This window comes from Cucumis melo, chromosome 7 (assembly GCF_025177605.1).
Source record: "Cucumis melo cultivar AY chromosome 7, USDA_Cmelo_AY_1.0, whole genome shotgun sequence".
Classification (NCBI taxonomy): domain Eukaryota; kingdom Viridiplantae; phylum Streptophyta; class Magnoliopsida; order Cucurbitales; family Cucurbitaceae; genus Cucumis; species Cucumis melo.
In genome coordinates, this window is record NC_066863.1 from 25,461,285 (window position 1) to 25,480,758 (window position 19,474).

Genomic DNA, 19,474 nt, shown 5'->3' on the forward strand with positions numbered 1-19,474 from the left:
AGAAAATAAAATAAAAATTAAACCAAAAACTTAACCTAGAATCAATCAATTAAACATATGGTATACATCTTTTGAATTTTTGTCGACGTAAACATAGTTTAATCTTGTTGGTTGATAAAGTTTAGACAAATATCAATTCATACCACTAGAATTTGAGGATAACATGTCAATTAACTCACCGTTTCAAATTAAATAATTCACTAGAACTCGAGCATAACATAAAAACCTAAATTAATTTACTCACAGCCAGTGTTTTTCAATTAATGTCCTTGTTAGTGTATTTTTTTTAGTTATTTTCACTTAATTGATTTTATTTAAAATTAGCTCCAAATAACTCATAAATAAGCTGAAGAACAGAGAAAGGTAATATGTAGAAATAAATCAATACATTCAAATTAAATGAAGGATTTATCCACTCTCTCTGTGGTTTCTCAAATTTCTTAAGATAACATTAATTTTTACATTTAAACTAAGTCTTATACACTTTTATATGTACTCACTAATAACTCGAAACAAAATTCTATCAGAAAATTTTACTTAATTTATTCACTAACAAATGTTTAGAGTTTAAATTTGATGTATAATTTCTATTAATAGTTAGATATTTAAAAGAGAATGAAATATTTTTTAAGAAAAGTTAATTAATTATTGTTGAGTGATATGTACCCAATAATATAATAATGCAATGCCTAATTTGTAATTTACGTACTTTTAAGTTTTTAACATACCTTTTATTTTCTTTTCTTTTTGGGGCATTAACGTATTAATTTTAGTTTGGCAATAAGATTGATACTTTTTGTATTCAAAAGCAAATATTGACCATTACAATTTTGCTATTTTCAATTAGAGGGGACACTACATTAATTAAGGATTCATCTATACACATTAGGCAAAATTATCTAATGATTATTGGATACAAACTTGAATGATGTTTTTAATTACATTTATTCATGAACTGTATAGTAACATTTTATGTTTTATTTGGATGTACAATAAGAACTTTTTTTTTCTTTTTAATTTAAGGATAGGAAACTCCCAATTCATATATCCTTTCGCAACTGCAAAATGCCTTAATAGCCATTTGCATGCAATGTTAAGACTTATTTACTGCTTTTGGTAATTTAAAAAAAAAATTACATAATTCAATTAACATTAAGTATGAATTATTAATTTTCCCTAAAAAAAAGTGCATTAAATGTAAATGTATGTTCTTCCACCAATTTTATCTATTTCAAATTTGTTTTCGAGGCCTATCAATTTCAATTATCTTCGAAGCAAATGGATTATAAATTTGTTGACTACATCAATCAACATCGCATAAGTCTAAATCGATGTGGTTTATTTCTTTTGTTACCATTCTCGGATAGCAACCCTTGTTTTAAGTATCAAATTAGGTTAAAACACTTTATTCAATTTCCTCTTTTAATTACAATGTTTCTAATAAATATTATAAACTCATTCCTTTCAAATTGATTACATAATAATAAATTCTCAATAAAAATATAGAGGATTTTCCAAATAGTTATATTTATTGTTTGTTACAATATTTACTATTTTTTTTTCTTCATCTTTTCTTTTTTTACTAAATTTACTACTTCTTATTTAAATAAAAATGATTTACCCATCAAACACAAACTATGATAACCTAAAATAAATAGTTTTCACATCTAAATACTTGGTATTATAATTAATTAAATTAAATTAACCAACTCACCGCTAGACACCCTTGTTGTGTAGGCATCTAGTGTAACACTATAGTTTTATTTGTTGAAAAAAAAGTCAATAACACTAAAATAAGGACCAAATTTAAAATTTATTTAAAGTAATATGATGTCTTGAACTTAATTTAAAAAAAAAAAAAAGAAACGAAAAGAAAAACATCAATGTATAAGAATACAAATGGAATTTTCCAAGCGTAGACAGAACAATGTGAAAGTGATTATGAAAACAAAGTTTACGTATTTAATGTAAAAGATCGAGATCACCTCCAAATTATTTGAAAACTAAGTTTTCATTGAGAAAAATAAATCAATTTTAATTTCATAGAAAAGTGATATATATCTATATATATAATTTCATGCAAAAATGTAAGGATAATGAAAACTAAGTCAATGAATCAATCCCTCCAAGTGATTTAGTTTGCTTTTTCTTAATTTTTGATCTTTTTGTAAGTGGACACTTTTCTATGATCAACAGCACACACACATATATAGATATTACTATTTGGGCTCAATAATATTTTGTTTGAAGGCTTATATATATATATATATATATATATATATATATTATCATGTTTAAGTAGTTAAAGATTTTAATTTGACAAGTAATTTTATCCTTAAGTAAGTAACCGTACAGAAAAAAGTTAATAAAATAATTTTGACTTTTATGATATGAAAATTTAAAATTATTATTATTATTATTATTATTAAATGAAATTGTGTGGATATGTGTCACAATAAAGGTCATTCAAATATAACTTTGGAGGGAGATTTTTTTTTGGAGCTATTAATTGAAAGTAATCCGTCAACTTTCAAACTTTTAATTAAATTTTGTAATAAATGAACAGGACCACTCCCTTCTTTTCCATGATCGTAGAAATAAAAGTAACATCTGATTAACTATATTTGATTTTGGAATATATCTTCAAATCTTTAATTTAAAAAAATATACTATATCTAATAAATGTTATAAATAATTTTTTAAATATATTTTAAATAGTTTTTATCAAAAGAGTTTAAATAAAAATAAGAAAAATACTGTTTTCTTAAGTGAATTCAAGCATAATCATGTAAATATTATTATGTTAATAATTTGAAAAATAATCCATTAAAACTTACAACTAACTCTAAAAAAATAAATAGATAAAACGTACAATTAATAATAATATTAATTAAAATTCTAAACTTTTTATGATTTTTACGTAGACATAAAAAGACTTTTTAAATACAAGCAGTAATGTACTTTGTAAAGAAGACTATCGCAAAAAATAATATCAATCAACCGAATGCTCATATGACTTAGTTACTTCTTTAAAGTTTCAAAATCTCACTTCATGATAATAAGATAATCAATTGGATCAAAAAGCATGTCTAGTTTCATGTTTGGCTACAGTTGGACTCAACCTTGGTTGAAGCCGAGCATCTTTCTCAAGTCATATGCCGGGTCTAAAATGATTTCTTGGATGCATTTTCTGTTAGTCATTTGGCAAGGCTTGATCTCAATTTTAGCCGATACGAGCACCACCAATTCGGAACAAGACCAAGCTAAACCTTTTTGTTAGGTCTATGGTTTAAAGTTACTACTCTCGATCCATATTATACTATTTTATTGACTATTAATTTTGTCAGCGTTAGATGTTAATTATTATATCATTTGAACAAAAAAAAAAACCACCCATAAGACGTGTATTAATAAATCCAAGTCTCAAAATTCAAATGCTCCCAAATTGAGTTTTAAATTTAAAAATTTATATAAATATTTAAAGTAAACTTTAATATGTTTAGTGGGACATTATTCGTAAGAAGATAGAAGAAAAAAGAAAAAGAAAGAAAAGTTGTGGTGGGACAATCTTTTATGCAACCATGCACATTTTCCATTTCCATTATACTACGCTATTAATTTTCTTCTTTTCTTTTCTTTTCCTTTTTTTTTTTTTTTTTGTATTTCTCATGATCAATCAATAGTTAACAACTTAATTAGACATATAATTAAATGGTTAGAAACTTGGTTAAGATATAAAATTTAATATTTAGAGGTTTATGTTTGACTGTTTAATAATTGATTGCATACACAACAAAAAGTTTATGGAATCATTACTGTTTTTAAAGTATTTTTTTTATATCACTTAACTATCATACATATATACTTTTGAAACTTGAACATAAACTTAAATTTTATAATTTAACCCATATTTATGTCAAATGAAATTTTGAGTTAGTAATGTTGTAGTAAAGACTTATAGTCAATAAATGTAATCTTATTACATATGAGACAATCATCAATCCAGTTGTGTTTTATTCTAATTACGTGGGATTTGCTAGTTTTACCATATTACTTTTACTGTTATTGCTATCATCATGGTTCAACGATAATGACGACAGTAAATGTGTAAGATTTATAATTCTAAGTAAACGTGGTAAAAAAAACAATACAATTATGTTTGCCATAGATATCTATTACAATCGATTTATTAACAAAGTTCTATTATATGATTATACCAATTTTCTTTATAGATCGATAAACAGATCCGTTCATAAAACTAAGATTAAAGTTGTAAGAAGTTTTAGTCATTCATATTTATGTTAATAGTTTTTCGATTAGATAAGAGATAGGACATGAACTGTGAGATCTTAAAGATAGAAATTCTCTCATTTCACATGTATTGAGCTAACAATAGAGTTGGGAAATAATGCAAAATGTACTTTTTTTTTTTCTTTCTTCCTATTTCCTATCCTTTATTTTTATTGAAGAACAATCAATGAAATGTCTCAATCTAAAAGCCAGCATAGAGAACTTGGCAGACATTTGTTTTCATCTATTTAATTTGATGATGTCACCACAGAGACCAACATCTCATACATATATAAACCCATTTAACTCAAATTAAATCTATGGTGTTCTTTGTATATAGCATAAAAAAAACTCGAAAAATAAATGCTGTTCAACCATGTTGATCCAGTTTAAAATAAATTACAAACCAATGTGTCTTCGAAGATATATGATTATTTTACCTAGGGTTCATTTCAAACCAATGTGTATTAATTTCATATGAAGCAATGACATAAGAAGAAAGATCAATATATTAGTCTTATTATTTTAGAATCTTAACATATTCTAATTAAATATGAAATGTGTAATGAATTATCCAATGATTGAGCTAAATTCAATTTGATAATTTCATTCTAATATTCCTAACATATATTAGACACAACATTACGAGTCATTAACTTAAATTTAACATTTTAATACTCGAGATGAATTCTTAATCAAATTTTATAAAGAAAAGAAAAGAGAGAGAGAAAAAAAATAGAAGGTTAAATAAAATTAAGATGATGGTAAGTTTGAAAGAAAGTAAAAAGGGAAAATGGGTGAGGTTAAGGTGTCATTTTCAACTTTTGGGTTAATAATACAATAGCTGGCTTACAATATTATTATTTGCGCATGCTCTTACCTTTTCTCCATTAGTTTTTTATATGGCCCCTAATCTATAAAAATATATATATATATATTATTCCTTTTTTTTCTTTTTTTTTTCTTTATTTGTAAAAAAAATCTTTTTATTTATTTATAATAATTATTGTTATTAGTTTTTGTTAGTATTATTGCATTATATGTGTATGATTTGTCACTCTCATCTACTTTTCAATAGTTGCAATTTTGTGGCAATTGGTAATCGTTTGTTTTCATTCACGGTTGTTTTCAATTTTGAAACACTATAAAAGTTGTGAATGCAATAGAAAGAGAGTTTTGGAGATACATCAATTTCACTGAATTTAATACAACAATATAAAATGCACAAAGTATTATAACATTTAAATTTGGATTCTCATATTTATTTATTTGATATCCTAATTAGTTTTATCGGTGAATTTGGGTGATCGTTTTTTGTTTTGCATTTCTCGTCAAACCAAATACGAAATAAATAAATAAATAAACGTGTGAAAATATAAATGATACTTGAGCCACCAACTTGAATTCGGTACAATATATCCGAGAGGCTAAAATAACCAACTTAGTTTTACTCGCATGTTTTGTAAACCTAAATATTTTAACGTAATATAAAATTATATATATCTAGATTTGAAAATGAATTTTATTATATGCATGTTTCATTCCAAATGGTTAAATACGAGTGAAATGGAAGAATATCAAGACTACATGATGAAAGAAATTTTGGAATCAAAATGGCAATTATTGAATTCATCTATGGAAATACGGATCTAATTGTATGGTATACATAAATCAAAAAATATATAAAAAAAAACATTCTTTAAATTAAAGTTTGTAATACTATTTTAGACAATTCTACTCTACATCTCAAATACAAATTATATGAATTTACTCTAATCTACTTTTCACTGATTGCAGACTAGATTGTATGTAATCATAAATAATACAGATTAGGTGCACCTCTAGGGTTTTAGAAAATTTATCTAGTGCATTTTTCTAAATTGTAAGGTAAAATTTGTAAATAGGATAAACATTGCAATACAATTCAAGAGAGCATTACCTCCATCAAATCACCCAAGGCCCCAATTTGAGACCCCTAACTTGGTTGTCCATAATACTAGATATCAAATTCAAGACATTCCAAAAATCTACTATGTACAATAGTGCTTTCTTGTTCGAGCTTCTCCTTTGCTCTCATTCCTCGTGTTTGCCCTCCTTCTTATTCTCTCATTGATCTATCCATGCTTGCTCTTGTCGCTTTGAATCCTCGTGGAGGACAATATTGATAATTAACACTTCCGGTAAGCAAAAATAGTAGAGGTTATTGAAATTCATTATTTTCAAAATTTGGACAAATATATTGAAACTTGGATCATCCATAAAAAAAAAAAAAAAAAAAAAAAAAAAAAAAAACTCACTCTCTCTCTCATTTTTCCATTGTTTCCAAAACATGTAATTTCTTTTCCTTTTCTTCCTCTTTCTCTCACATTTTTTGCTTTACGATCTTTTATATTAGAAAGTGGTAGGATACATATATTAAAAGTATTTTGCTTCATTTTTATAATATATTAGAATGTCCTGGTTTTGACCCCTTTATATTTGAACTTTTGATTTTAGATGGTAAAGTCAAAAGTTTCAAACTCATGGGATCTTTTTCGAAAAATCCAACTTTGGAGGAAAAAAAAAAAACAAATTATTTAAGCTAATTACGTTTCTTTTATATTTAAAAATGGAAGCTTATAAACACTATCCGTACTATGATTTTTTTACATTTTATACTTTTCTATTTTAACAGGATTTTAATAACTAAAGACCATAGTTGTTTCATTTTTATAAGAAAATAAGAAAAAAAAGATTGATCAAGTGGCTGTTTGGTTGATTTTTTGTTTTTGTTTCTTAATATAGTCATTAGTCGCGTTTTCAATTGGAAAGATGACAATTTCCTTTTATTTAGTTTCTTAATTGTTTTTAAGACGGAACACTATTGGATCAAATGACAAAAACATTGTTGAGAAAAAGATGGCTTTTCCCGTTATTAATGTGGAATGTGTTATTGCATTGTGTTTTTCTATCTTTTTTAGGAGAGAGATGTTGTCGAGCATGTTCTTCTACAACTTACGTGAGTTTCATTCTTTTGAGATTTTTTTTGGGATTACTTTCTTCTTTTGTTTATATGTGCTACTTTAATTTATTATACATCATTTTTCTTTCTCTATGCCTGTTTAATACTTTAATTTTTTGATTAACTTTCTACCCTTGATCAAAAATCAATCAAGATCAACCATTTAAATAAACTAAAAAAATATGGTTACTTTCTTTATTACTTTCTCGATTTCTTTGCACTTTTTGATCTTTTGTATATAGCCGTTTTGTATAGAAATGAATTCATCTAAAGTTAGAGAAATGTGACGATTTTGATCTTATCCTCAAATAAAGATGTTATTGTTGAAGGGATTTAGGCATTCATGGGCAAATAAAAAAAGTACTTCATATCGCTTAAAAGGTGAAAAAAAACTCTCTAAAAAACATATACTCCATCATAAGTTTTTTTTTTTTTTTTTATTTTTTTTTTTTTATTACAACCCTAGAGTGTGGTTTATAGTCATTCAATGAAATAAGATAATCGTCAAACAAATACTTTTAAAATAATTAAACATTAAACAGATATTAACTAAAATATACTAATTATCTAATAATTGAACTCGAGGAGGGACCATATCCAACCCTTGGGGCAGAGGTATCCAGTAGTAACTGAAGGCTTGAATTTTTCTCATCAAATACAAAGTCGTGATCTAAAGCTAGTCATGTCGATAAAATCTTCAAAGTCGTTGGACCAAATAAATAGCAAGTCATATAGTTATATATACAAGCTCATGGATAAATTCGTAAACGTTGGATGAAAATTACCACTTTGTAAATTAGCTCTATTAGGTTGGTCATACGAATAGAATGTGAGTTGAGAATATTGAGTTGATTATGTTGCTGTCTTCCCTTCCATATGTGTTAAAAAGAAATATTAGTTAATGATTAATTTTGTTGTATGGTTGCTATGTTTTGAATGTGAGTTTGGACAATTATGTGTTATTATTGCATTGTGCTTTTGCATGGTGTTCTTATTTTTATTTTAAATAATTAATATTGAAATGAGAATTATGGGTTAATGATGTCTGCATTGTTCATATTTTGTGGAGAAATGTGGGATAAACAAAAAGTACTTTTGTTTTCTTTTTCAATGGTTCTGTACGAATGTATTTAGATATACATATAAGTACAAGTTAAACTTTATTATCAATGTTATCGTCTCAAGTATTTTTTTGTTATCGATATTTACGTGGGTCTATTGTTTTATTTTAAAAACATCTCGAGACTAATGTGTTTTCCTATTCTTAGCTAATTAGGTTAGTTTGTTTTGGGACTTTTGGAAAGAAGCTTGATTAATATGACTATTTAAATGAATTCTAAAGTGTTCTATCTTTTTAAATATTTTGTTTTATATAGAATATTTGAATATCTTATCAAAATATTTAGCTAAGAGCTGCGAAGCTAACAGAAATATATTACTTCTAAAACTAAAATAATTTCTTTAAAAAATGAAGGTAATGTCGACGTCTGTCTATATATCTTGACGCCATGAGCACAGAGCGTCGAAAAAATTTTCATGTACGTGAAATACGATATCCCACCGCCTAAAGATACAACTGTTGGAAAAGCCTGTTGCTGATGTCATTAATAACGTATCGGCATAGGGGTGTTTTGTTGACGCCACCTCAAAGACATCGGCACAATATCCGTCTATTCTTCAAGAGTCGGTATGGAGCGGTCTATGCTGATGCGTACAAAAAAAAGAGTCGAGATAGGCTATCCCAATGGCTCCAGGCTGACGGATTTTGCCGAAGCTTTTAAGGGCTATGCCGATGCTTTTTAATATCCACAAAAACCTTCTTTCTTGTAGCGTATTCTTATTATGCTATATTAGTTTACTAATTTGATTTTTCATTTTTGTATCCACTCCACTTTATAATAAACAATTTACGATTAATTTATATGTAAACATTTCTTCTCCTTTAATTTTGTAATTAAATTTCAAAATATGATATTATTTTGGAGTTATCTTTTTACTTTTTTTAATTTATGCTCTCCCATCATTTAGTATACATTTAATATTTTCTTACTTTACATAAATGACGAAAATGATCGATTACAATTCAATTCGGTTACGATTAAAGTTCTATTGATTAATTATTATTTCAAAAAATTTCATCAATTTTCATAAAAGTTTTAAAAAATTTCCATCAATATTGATATTTCCATAAAATTAGGATTTTATATTTTCATCGACATCGATAATTATGAACTTTGGCTATACTATAATTATAGGTAACTCCATAATAACTTTAAGTTGGGGACGCAAACATCCCTCTAAATATTAAAACTTTATTAGACACTCTTCTACGATAAAGTTTATCATCAAAAGTTAGGATATAAAATTTAGAATATCTACAAATTTTTTATGATGTCAGTGCTATATTACCTCCATTACCCAGTTAAAACAAACCATATTATATTTATTGGGAAAGTATGAAAAGCTAATATAAGTTAAAAAAATGATGAAAAGCCCAAGTGGAAAATGAATGTCCATTGAATATGAATGGAGAAGAAGGGAAGTGGGGGTGAGTGTTGGGAAGAAACGAAAAATGGTGGCAGAAACAGAAAGAAAGGATGAAATGATTGAGAAGAAAAAAAAAGAGTTGAATAGGAAAAAGAGAGAAATGAAAATGAAAAGGTTAGTTTTAGAGATATATTTGTGGTTTGGGGTTCTGGGAGTGCCAATAATTGAGTACTACAACTACTTACCAATCGATATTCGATCCATCCATTTCTTTCTGTCACTCTCTCTCGAGCCCTGTGTTCATTGTTCCCATAGTTGACTCCCTTCTTTCTACTACATTGTCCTTTCTTCATTTTTTGTTTTTGAAAAACATAAAAAACACTTGTCAAATAGGTATGACTTCTTTAAAAAAAATTGAAAATAAAAAATCGAGGAAAATCAAATAGTTACCGAACGTAGTTTTAAATTAAAAAGATTGACGGTTGGTAGTAAAAGTAGTGACTGGTTTGGGTAAAAGTGTTGAAGCTAAGGTAGGTAGTAAAAATGGTGATTGGTTTGGTAATATGTGAAGGTGTGCTGTGGGATGAGAATGGGATGACATAATAAAATAGAAAATAGAGAGGAAATGAAGTTGAAGTTGAAGTTGATGTTGGCATATCTCAACTTCCACTTTTGTAAAAAACAAACACAAAACACATATCTATGAGTATGAGTGGTCACCATTTCACATGCTTGTTTCCCAGTTGCACCACACCACTACCAACAAACTCAAACTATGCCCTCCATTTCCCCACCCTATATTTCCACCCACTACACTTAGCTTTTAGGGTATCTTTCATTATTGTTGTTGTGCTTCTTCTTAGATCATATAATCTAACTTTATATATTCCTGATACCAATTTGATTTAGTGTCCTTTTGGAGTGTTTAGTCATTGATTGACTTACAAGTTTAGATTAATTGGATCGTGGAGGGAAATAATATTGCAAGGGGATTGAATTCAATACTTTTTTAGTACATTCTTGCTCTAATGCCATATTTAAGTTAAAATTAATTATCACTCTAATCAAGAAGTGAAAGTTAAAATATTAACCATTAACTTGACTAAGCTTTAGCAGAAACTTTGGTCCAAGGTGAAGCCCTAGGTTACACGTATTTACCCTAATAGGGACCGGGTGCTTAGAGCTTGGTCCAAGTGTGATTAAAGCATCTGACTCATAAGTGAGAGTTTGGTGGGTCAATGAGATCGGATTGGTTAACAATATGAGTACTTATATGTGTGATAAAGCCAATATTTGAAAATGTCAAATAAATGTTCTTTTATGTTTGTAGGGTTCGTTCTACCACGCAAATATCAATATCATCTAGTTGAAATCATAAGATGATAATTAAATGATATATTTGATGTGATCTTTTCTCTCGGATCTCGACCTTGTTCTACATGAAACTCTTGGATGGTTTTTAGATTCTCTTTCATGCCAATGATATCAATGAAAAATCAAAAAGAGGAAAAGTGTTGCTAGCGACATTAATATATCACCCGACATCTGACTAAGTAATGTCAAAAACTATATCAAAGCAATACACTCACAAATCACATAGATTTTCTCTGTTATTATAACAATATATCAATTAACACATCCCAACATATATATATATATACACTACTGAACGTTGAAGATCATAATGAATACACTATGACCAGAAGTTCATTAATGAAGTTAAAAAAGAGAATGATTTATTCCAAAAGTCCATTGGTTAGAAATGGATGAAAGTGGTTAAAAGGGAAGAACACAAATGTTTGAAATTGAGAGGGGGAGAATTAATGAAGTAAAAGGGGAAAAAAGAGAGAGAGGGTAAGTCAATGTCAAAAGGCAATTAATTAAGAATGTGAAGGTAAGAAACATGTGATGAAAATTAGAAAAAGACATAAGGTTGCCTCCTCCCAAGTTGCCAAACCAAACCCCATTTTTCACTACATTCCCCCTTTTTAATTCCTACCTCACCACAGGCACCATTTTTTTTTTTTTCTCTCTTTATCATTGGGGTTTATGACACTGAAAATGATATCTTATGGGAATCACATGCCAATGTGATTATTAATTTTCTTGGGTCCACACCACCCCCTTCTTGTCTCATCTCTCTGGCTTCTATTTCCAATTTAGATCCTTAATCTTCTAAATTTTATTTACAAAGGATATATAACTTACCCTCCTCTTAGGTTGTTTAAATATTTGCATATTTCAAGTAATAATTATTATATTAGACTGATCTTGTGAAGCCAAAATGATGTTGTAAAGTCATAAGAGTTAGGAAGATTACGTCAAAATTGTTAGAGAATGGTGAGACGTTATCATAAGTGATGAACAAAAGAAGTACTATAGTATTTGTACTCAACCTTAGCTTATTCTATATATATCATTTCACCAATGCTAATTCAATGTTGAAGATGTTTTAAGGTCCACACTCAATTGAAATAAACTAAGTTTCTTCTCCTTTTGTTTTGTGGTCTCATGTGACATTGCATTGTGTGATTATTTATTTGCTATTTTATTTTATTTTTGTAACTCTAAGATATCGTTGAACCTTCCAACTCTACAACAAGACTAATAAGCAAAAAAAAAAAAAAACAATAGAGAAATTAAAGAAAGCAATAAAAGCTGAAAATACAAGAATTTACATGAAATTTTCATAACTTAAAAAAAAAACCACGAACAAAACAGAAATCCATTATATGTGAAAACTTACGGCAATATCACACATAATAATTTTCTCTCCTAGCTCCAATTACAAAAACATCCTCTCAAAGCTTTTGGCCACACATATCTTTTACCCACACTTCAACTAGGGAATACAAAACAAATTTAATTAGAGTTAGCACACTAAAGCTTAAAGTGCTTCAAACTGAGACGATTGAAAAACTAAAGGCGTAGGCTCCTTAATTTATAGCTTATGACTACTTTTCTAAACCTTCTTAGTGTAGAACAAGCTCATGACTTTTCTAAACCTTTATGTTGGACAACTCTACTTTTAATATTTTGTCAAAAATCCCAAACATTTATATAAAGCTAATTAGACATATAAAGTAGCTAAGCAATTGTTCTAGCTTACTGGGAATGATTTGTACTATGAAAGTGAGGGGCATCATTTATGTAGTCTTCACACATATATGGTAGAATATGATGTTGATTGAACATAGTTTCAATTAGTTTGGGGTGAATTGATATATTTAAGTTCTGTATTCTCTTATACTTAATATGAAAGTATTATACATATATAATCTACAAGACAATACGTATGTAGGGATTAATTTGATTATATATATATATATATAATTAAAAAGTTTAGGGTAATTTTGTTGATTAAGAGAAATAAGAAGTAAGAGTATAGTATAAGATGAAAAATTAAGGAGGAAAAAAGAGTGTTATATAGTTAGAAATAATATAAGAGCCCATTATTTGAGAGTGTGGGTGTGGTGGTTAATTGTGACTAAGTTGCGTCGGATTTACGGGCTCTCTTTAAAAGGAATGGGCCTCCTTTTTATGATCCCCCTCTCCCACTTATTCCCATTCTTTCCCTTTTCCTTTTCCTTTCCTTTCTTTTCTTTTCTTTTCTTTTCTTTTCTTTTCTTTTCTTTTTATATAATTATAATATATATATATAGTAATTTTATAGACAAATAATTTGGAAGATTTAGGTAAATATTTTATGATATTTTTAAATATTGTAAAATAAATTAAAATATTTACAACCTATAGCAATTTTGTTATATTTTGTAAATATTTTGTTAAATTTATCATTTTTTACAATTCTTCTAAATATTTATAATAATTTTTCTAGTAATTAATTTTATAGCAATATTTTTATAAAAAAGTTACAAATATATATCGTCTATTCGTAAGTAGTAGACTTCTTAAATGTTAGACATATTTTACTTATTTTTTTAATTTTTAAAAATATTTGTACATGTACTAAACTATCATTTATCAAAACTACTTTATAAAACCCTATAACTCCTTTTTTTTTTTTCTACGTAGCTTTATTAGTATTGCTTTAATATTTTCGATATTTTCTTACACACAAATTTTCAAGAAGAACGTAGAGAAAAGTCCTCACCTTTTTGACACAAAGTGAGATTCAAACAAATATAAGAAAGAAAGTCTTTAACTTTTTATTCTTTCTAACACATGGTGTAGGGCCAATTTTGAATAACTTTTAAAAATATGTTAAAAAGAAAGAAAAAGGTTTTAAATGTATCTTTACGAAATTCCTCAAATTGAATGAAATTATGTCGCATGAAAAGATTTTAATTAAATTGCTTTGTAAGGTTTTATAAATATATAAAAGCTTACTTGGATTTCTTTTCAAAAAGTGTAGTTTGTTTATAATGGGATGTTGTGTTTGTGTTAATCGGTTGGGCGAACATCCGATATTGTGGGTATGCGTAAAAGTAAAAGATTTTTCATTCTTCTTCTTCTTCTACTTCTTTTTCAAAAATTACGATTAAAAGTCCCCGTAGGACTATTAATTAAGGGTTAGAAACCTTAGCTTACTGCTTTGTAATTATGAAACCAATTGATTTGGTAAAACTACTTTGTAATTAGCAGGATCAAGTGAGACGATTAGCATACAAGGATTGTGTCGATAAAAGTGCCTTCAAGAAGTGATCTTTTTACCTACATTAATCGACCTCTTTGACACCAAATTCTTACATTAAATGCTTAGTAGAACCATGTTCACATCATATGTATAAATATACCAACATAAGTACATATTCACTCTCAACCAAATTGAAAATCTAGTGTGTTTTCATGTCACAATTTTAACATAATGATAACAATAATCTGATGTTGTTACACAGATTTAATTCAAACCAAACCAAAGGGCAGCTTGATAGCATTGAACCCACTGAAAAGTATGCAAAAAGGACAAATATAATATAATATATATATATATATATATATATATATATATATATATGTTACACAAGTATTCCAAATGTTATCTTTTTTATTTGCCCATGACTGTGTTTCTTAAGATTAGTGTTCAACTCTCCATGATGAGGGTGCATGCAAAGTCAAATCACTGCCCAATGTTGTATTGTCATGTTGTAGAACCCCACTTGTCTAAAACAAGAAAACCTTCATCTGCCCTTTCCTTTAGCAGCTTATCCATTGTTAGGACTTATTATAAAGCTTTAGCAAAACAACAATATGAAATTTAATTGCTTTCATCGCTGTCATCCTCCATCCCCCAATATCAAATTTAATTAAGGCTTCAATTTTAAGAGTGTTACAAGTTTATAACTGTTCAATTTAAACACTTCACTACTTTTATTTGAGAGTAGTTTTTGAGAAATGTATTAGGAATGTAACAAGTTTTAACTTTTTATTTTCTATCATATGTCTAGTTTTAAGTTTTAACTTTAAATATTTTTTAGAATTTTCTTTTCTATCATACATCTATATTACACTAAATCACTTAGAATTTAAAAGTTTGCAGTTTTCCATTTCTATATTTAAGTAAATACTCAGTTAACCTTTATGCAAAAAAGAAAAAAAAAAGTTTGTCACTAGCAACTTATGATCTACATATATATATTGTTTAAGCTTCATTTTTTTTTAAATGTGAGAAAATAAATGAAACTATTGATTTTATATCGATGTAAAAATATAAATAAACATGAGCAATATGTGATGAAAATTTAATAGCATTATTGTGTGTATGTGTGTGTGTATATATATGGAATTAAAGTGTTGTGTCCGAATACCTTCCAAGGAAAAGACAATGGAAAATAACATATAAGCAGAAAAGACAGATGATGGGTCTGAAATTTTAATGGCAAAACAGACAATTTGAATACAAACACACACACACACCCTATCTCCAAGATTCCCCAATATTTTTCAAAGCCTCTCATTCCCTCAAAATCACTTCCTTTTATCTACACACGAAACTTTCATTTCATTTCTTGAGCAAAACATGAGGCCGTTGATATTTAACCTTCTCTTTCTCCTCATCGCCATCATCCTCCCGGCCGCCGCCCAAAACTGGACGGCTGGTGGCGGCCGGGGAATGAGAACAGTGCAAGATGAATACTTGAAGTGGATAAGACATATGGGTTCTTTCAAGCACTCTCTTTTCCAAAACACTAAGAACAAGTTCAAGCCTTGTTTGACGTTGAAGGTTTCCAAGAACGCCAAGAATGGTGGTTTCCGCTCGCTTCAGAAGGCAGTGAACTCTTTGCCGATAATCAACCGGTGTCGGGTCCGTATCCATGTTGCTGCTGGAATCTACAGGTCAGTTTCTTTAACTTTCTTGTATGAGAATGTCCATCTCAAGTTGTACTTATTTTTAACTATTGTTGTATATTTTTTATAGAGAGAAAGTTGAGATTCCAGCGACGATGAGTTACATATGGGTGGAAGGTGAAGGGGCGGAGAAGACAATCATTGAATGGGGCGATACGGCAGACCATATGGGAGAAAATGGCCGTCCTATGGGCACTTTTGCTTCTGCAACTTTTGCTGTTAATTCTCCATTCTTCATTGCTACAAACATCACCTTCAAGGTATTAACTTTTTCTTCATTCTTTCTTTCATCCCTTTTGCCTTTGAAATTTTGTCTTTTAATCTAATTTTTGAAAAAGTTTTGATATTATCTTTTACTTTTTATGACTACATATTTAGAAAGTTAAAATAATGGTTAGAATGTCTAATGAAATTTAGAATCTGAAATGGGGTGATACAGTAATTATGACAAACTAAAATTGAGACTTGAATATCCTCTAGTTGGTCTCAATTTCAATTCCATCCTCATCTTTTTTTCGATTAATTGGCATTTAAATTCTAATGAATTTTTGTTTTAACAAATGTATTCTTGCAAAATTTTAGATTTTTGTCGTTGAATTTGGAAATGTCATTTTAATATATATATATATATATATGTATATGTTACTTTTTAAAGTTACTTTGTAACTTGCTTGTACTTTTTAGATTTAGATTCTATTTTTACTAGGATGTATTTAACTTCAACTTGTCATATTTTATTTTTAAAAAAAAAACAAAAAGAAGTTAATCATATTTTACTACGATGTTGAAATAAATTCATTTTCTTAAAAGCACATACTTTTTTAATATGTATGATTAATCAACTTGTATGTGAAAAATTGGATCAATGTTTCATATTATAATTAATTACTACTGCCATTGCTATTTTGAATTTTTAGGATTTAAAAAAAATGATTTTAAAAAAACAAATAATATTGTGGATTTGAAAATTTTCAACCTTTAATTTTTTTTTTTAGTAGAATGAGATAAGTTCAAGAACAATTTAAAAACCTTTGTGAGTTTTTTTAGAAAGTATCTTATATCATAATCCATTGAAAACTTCCAAAATATAAGATTAGTTAAATTAATTAGAGTGTACATATATTTTATTGATGCTAAAAATTCAAATGAAGAATATATAGAAGGAATAAAGTTTAAGTGTCGTATGTAAATGGCAATTTGCTTGTGTGTTTCGATTGACCAAACTGACATCTTTGTTTTGTTTTGTTTTTTTTTTTTCTTTTTTTAATACAAAGACCGAACCGACATGTAGTTCTTGGAAGGACTTGAACCATAATTAAAAAAATATCATTAATAATTAAGATTTAATTTAAGAATAAGAATAAGAATAAATTAATATTTATTGTTCTCAATCGATCTTTATATTTTAATATCCGTACTAAAAATTGACACTTCCCTTCTCTCTCATCTAATTACATTTTAGTCCTCTCATCTTCTTAAATTTTCAAGCTTCTTGTTAAAAACAAATTTAATATAATATGTAACAAATATATTGTTTGCCTTCGTTAAAAAAAAAAAAAAAAAAAAAAAAAGAACAAGGCGAGACTTCCACCATCAGGAGCACTGGGAAAGCAAGCAGTGGCATTCAGAATATCAGGAGATGCAGCAGCATTTATAAGTTGTAGATTCATCGGTGCACAAGACACATTATACGATCACATGGGCCGACACTACTTTAAGGATTGCTACATTGAAGGGTCAGTGGACTTCGTGTTCGGTGATGGCCTCTCCATCTATGATAGTTGCCATTTGCATGCCATCACCAACAGTTACGGTGCTCTCACTGCCCAAAAGAGGAATAGCATGCTCGAAGAAACTGGCTTCTCTTTCCTTCATTGTAAGGTTTCTGGCTCAGGCGCCTTGTACTTGGGTAGGGCATGGGGCAGCTTCTCCAGAGTTGTGTTTGCTTATACATTTATGGATAAAATCATCACTCCTACTGGTTGGTACAATTGGGGAGACAAAAATCGTGAATTGTAAGTCTTTCCTTCGGATACTATTGCAAAATTTCAAAATATATCAACTGTAGATAACTGATAAACTTTTATTACTGTAGGACGGTGTTTTATGGACAATATCGATGCTCGGGACCAGGAGCTGATTATGGAGGAAGGGTTTCATGGTCTAGAGAACTTACTCAGTCAGAAGCCAACCCATTTCTTTCTCTTGATTTTATCAATGCAAAGCAATGGCTTCCAAATTACCACACTCATCTCTCCCATAAACCACATTGATTTTGTCCTTTTCTCATTTTAAATGATTCACTTTTTTCTTTAAATTATGTATCATGACCTCAATATTTTTTGACAAAACAAGTTCAAATTTTTTTTTTCTGTCCAAAATATATTGGTAGGTTCTTTTGATTTTTTTTAATCATTTTTTAAAAATAAGATCCATTTATCCAAATTTAATTTTCTCCTTCCAATAACCAATTCCATTCATTCTAGCTTTACTCAAATAATAACCCTAACAAGAAATAATAATATAACTTCTCTCATTTTTCTAATTAAAAAGAAATTAAATAACCTTTTCCTGACAACCGTATAGGATTTCTTGACGTGATTACTTCTAAATTTAGATAATTAGTTAAGTGAATATGTTTATACAATGATGTAATCAAGTGTGATACGTGGATAATACGAAATATATTTTGACACTAACACTCGTCTTTATCTCTAGAACAATAGTTTACAGTGTAAACTTATGGTAAAGTATTAAATTTTTGCTCAACCACTTTTAAAGCTACAACAAATTACATATGTAATGTACAACTACACCTTGATGCTAACTTGAAATATTTCAGTCTTTTTTTATTTATTAAAATTCTATAGATCCAACAAAATATTATAACAGTGATTCACAGTTTGATTGCGAATAACAGAGTGGTCAATTTGATTACTATTTATAATTACATGTGATTTAAATATTAAATTCTTTTCTTTTTTAACCTTTGAGAATTCATAATCACACGTTTCCATTCGAATGTTCATACATTTTTTTTGTTAGTTGTGTCTTTAAAATCAATATCGGTATGCATAAATAAATGGTTGTGTATCTATGTATTATATTGACATTCGTATATAAATGGGTACTATCGATAACGATTATTGTTGTTAATACTACCTCCATATACATTATTTAGTACTAATATCAATATTTCATTTATTGTGTTTGATAAGTTCTTGCTTTGTATAGACCTTATTTTATTTCACTTATTCGATAGACACAAAGGAAGAGTTTGAGTTTTTAGACATATATATATATCAAATATAATTGTAAGTAGATCAACTTAAGGTTTGAAAAATGAAAATGGTCAAAAGATTAGATACATAAATTGAAAGTTGGTTC

At 28.0% G+C, this 19,474-nt stretch overlaps 1 protein-coding gene across 1 annotated transcript; it reads left to right on the forward strand.

Moving 5' to 3' along the window:
* Nucleotides 1-15,692: 15,692 nt before the first annotated feature.
* Nucleotides 15,693-18,468, forward strand: LOC103502900 (probable pectinesterase 53). Its single transcript, XM_008467022.3, has 4 exons — nucleotides 15,693-16,075; nucleotides 16,158-16,347; nucleotides 17,660-18,102; nucleotides 18,183-18,468. Exons 1-4 carry the CDS (start codon nucleotides 15,759-15,761, stop codon nucleotides 18,358-18,360), a joined length of 1,128 nt encoding a protein of 375 aa, XP_008465244.1. The 5' UTR covers nucleotides 15,693-15,758; the 3' UTR covers nucleotides 18,361-18,468.
* Nucleotides 18,469-19,474: the final 1,006 nt, after the last annotated feature.

Bases quoted from the DNA above. Each gene is read 5' to 3' on its own strand.
- LOC103502900 (XM_008467022.3), top strand. From the start codon at position 15,759: ATGAGGCCGTTGATATTTAACCTTCTCTTTCTCCTCATCGCCATCATC. The intron at 16,076-16,157 runs GTCAGTTTCTTT...TATTTTTTATAG, and splicing joins GTTGCTGCTGGAATCTACAG to AGAGAAAGTTGAGATTCCAG. The intron at 16,348-17,659 runs GTATTAACTTTT...AAAAAAAAAAAG, and splicing joins CTACAAACATCACCTTCAAG to AACAAGGCGAGACTTCCACC.